The sequence below is a fragment of the Limulus polyphemus genome, unplaced genomic scaffold, assembly GCF_000517525.1.
Source record: "Limulus polyphemus unplaced genomic scaffold, Limulus_polyphemus-2.1.2 Scaffold2335, whole genome shotgun sequence".
NCBI lineage: Eukaryota > Metazoa > Arthropoda > Merostomata > Xiphosura > Limulidae > Limulus > Limulus polyphemus.
Genome location: NW_013667945.1, coordinates 86,136 through 89,206, shown reverse-complemented (window position 1 = coordinate 89,206; position 3,071 = coordinate 86,136). Strand labels below are relative to the sequence as shown.

The 3,071-nt window shown below is 34.4% G+C and overlaps 1 protein-coding gene across 2 annotated transcripts in view; it reads left to right on the top strand.

Moving 5' to 3' along the window:
- The window catches only part of LOC106466660 (formin-like protein 14), an 18,139-nt gene that overhangs the window by 10,940 nt on the left and 4,128 nt on the right, over positions 1 to 3,071 (top strand). For both annotated transcript variants that reach the window (XM_013926953.2, XM_022394720.1), the window contains exon 5: positions 1,952 to 2,050. In XM_013926953.2, the coding sequence (XP_013782407.1) occupies positions 1,952 to 2,050 (99 nt within the window). The remainder of the gene's footprint in view (positions 1 to 1,951; positions 2,051 to 3,071) is intronic.

Sequence of the window (3,071 nt, the reverse complement as noted above, 5' to 3'; positions counted from 1 at the left end):
ATCCACCAAAACATACCTGTGTATTACTTTTTACCCTTTCATTGCAGCAATTATCCACCAAAACATACCTGTGTATTACTTTTTTAATATTGAACAAAGCTGTATTTTCTCATGTTCAGTAGAATTGATAGTCAGTTATATAAGATCCCCATAGCTGTACGTGTGAAACATGTTCAGTAGAATTTATAGTCACAGTTATATAAGATCCCCACAGCTGTACATGTGCAGCATGTTCAGTAGAATGTATAGTCACAGTTATACAAGATCCCCACAGCTGTACGTGTGCAGCATGTTCAGTAGAATGTATAGTCACAGTTATACAAGATCCCCACAGCTGTACATGTGCAGCATGTTCAGTAGAATGTACAGTCACAGTTATACAAGAACCCCACAGCTGTACATGTGCAGCATGTTCAGTAGAATTTATAGTCAGTTATACAAGAACCCCACAGCTGTACATGTGCAGCATGTTCAGTAGAATGTACAGTCACAGTTATACAAGAACCCCACAGCTGTACATGTGAAGCATGTTCAGTAGAATGTATAGTCACAGTTATACAAGATCCCCACAGCTGTACGTATGCAGCATGTTCAGTAGAATGTATAGTCACAGTTATACAAGATCCCCACAGCTTTACTTGTGCAGCATGTTCAGTAGAATTGATAGTCACAGTTATATAAGATCCCCACAGCTGTACGTGTGCAGCATGTTCAGTAGAATGTATAGTCACAGTTATACAAGATCCCCACAGCTGTACGTTATATGGCTCGTTACAAAACTGCCCACTTTGCAGGAACACATACAGAATCTATATTGTTATCTAAATAATTTGTTTTATATTTTGTAATGATTTTGGCCTCTTACTAACTTAGTTTCACCTATATTTATGACATTTACTGGCGAACACTTTTCTTCTAAATTTCCTCAATTGTTTAAATCATTATTTTTCACTATCCAATACAGTTTTCAAGGAATATTACCGTCAGATATTTTCACATCTACAACTGTGGGGACCTTGTATAACTGTGACTATAAATTCTACTGAACATGTTTCACACATACAGCTGTAGGGACCTTGTATAACTGACTATCAATTCTACTGAACATGTTTCACACATACAGCTGTGGGGACCTTGTATAACTGACTATAAATTCTACTGAACATGTTTCACACGTACAGCTGTGGGGATCTTATATAACTGTGACTATACATTCTACTGAACATGCTGCACACGTACAGCTGTGGGGATCTTATATAACTGACTATAAATTCTACTGAACATGTTTCACACGTACAGCTGTGGGGATCTTATATAACTGTGACTATACATTCTACTGAACATGCTGCACACGTACAGCTGTGGGGATCTTATATAACTGTGACTACGCAGTTTTGTGTGAAACTTCTCAGTCTTTAAGTGCTGCTTCCTGGTTGTCCTGGTCAGCAATAGTGAATGTGCTGCTGAGCCTTGGGTTCTATGGTTATGGCCGTGAAACCCACTTGTTCAACAAGGAGCCATTCAGGTTGAAAACATGAGTTATTTTCCCCTTAGCTAATTTTCTGTGCTTGATCCAATTCAGCTGCACTTTATAAATAACTTGTTCAAGTTTATTGTTCTATAAACAGTTTATCACTTGATTAGAAAGGAATTTAATCCTGTGTTTTCATCCACATGTGCCCACTACAAGTAAAATATACATAAACAGCATACATATATATATTTCATTTCATGTTGGGCAAACTATATTTACTCTTACATGTGTTGCTCTAACATAATACTGTAAATGCTATTTATTATCATATTGGAGTTCAAGCTTTATGGAAAAGTCACTTTGTATTTTATTTGTAAAATAACTGTTTTTGTAATTTCTGTTAGTTTTCAAAAATTACTGTTGTTTCACAATTTGAGATCTATTGAATTTATAATTAAATTTTTTTCTTTTTTCCAGATAGTTTTGAAACCAGATTTAATAATAAATTCCATGATCTTTCTGACTTAATGCCTCCTAGCCCGTTTCAAAACATACCAAAAACTTACCCTAGCAAAAGTAAGTGTAGTTAGTTCTGTGTTGATTATTAAGAATAGTTTATTCATTATAGTGGTAAAAATCTAATGTAGACAAAACTCTTTTACACTTATTATTTATTTTCGTTGGATATAAAAGACTGTTTAGTGTAAGAGTTAGTACTTAGTTTATTTAGTGATTTAATATTTAATGAATATTTAATTTTCAGGACAGGAGTGTTAAAAGTTAATTATCTTAAAAGTAATAGTTATGACAAATTTCATTACATAACTCGGTAAGAGTCGTACATTGTGTGTGCATGTGTAGTAATGTTGACATCATCTTCTTGAAACCTCTGAGTTTTTCTTGCTCTGTGAGTATTATTACATCACAAAATCTCTAGTTTGTAGAAAATTCCAGTCCTCAGTTGGGAAGGTGTATATATCTATATAGGTGACCAAATGATCACAAGTTAAGTTCAGTCACAAAAAAGTTAGATAGTGAAAGAAAATGTGACGGTAGCCAGCATGTGAGTGATTAGCCTTAACAGGTGATTCCTATTGTGTTTCACAGCTGTAATGTAACAACAGAGATAGGAAAAATAATTTATCTTGTCAATTGTGTTCTAAAGTAACTGAACCAGGCTGTGTGGACATTTGACAAAAGGGAGACAATTATTTAAAGTTCAGTATACAACTGTGGTAACCCATGAGGTAACGTATGTGAATCTATTGCAGATTGTACAGTAGGAAACAGAGTAAAGAAAAATAATTTATCTTGTCAATTGTGTTCTAAAGTAACTGAACCAGGCTGTGTGGACTTTGGACAAAAGGGAGACAATTATTTAAAGTTCAGTATACAACTGTGGTAACCCATGAGGTAACGTAAGTGAATCTATTGCAGATTGTACAGTAAGAAACAGAGTAAAGAAAAATAATTTATCTTGTCAATTGTGTTCTAAAGTAACTGAACCAGGCTGTGTGGACATTTGACAAAAAGGAGAATTATTTAGAGTTGATTGAGATTTCCTGTAGTGTAAATAATTTTTGTACATAAGTTTGAC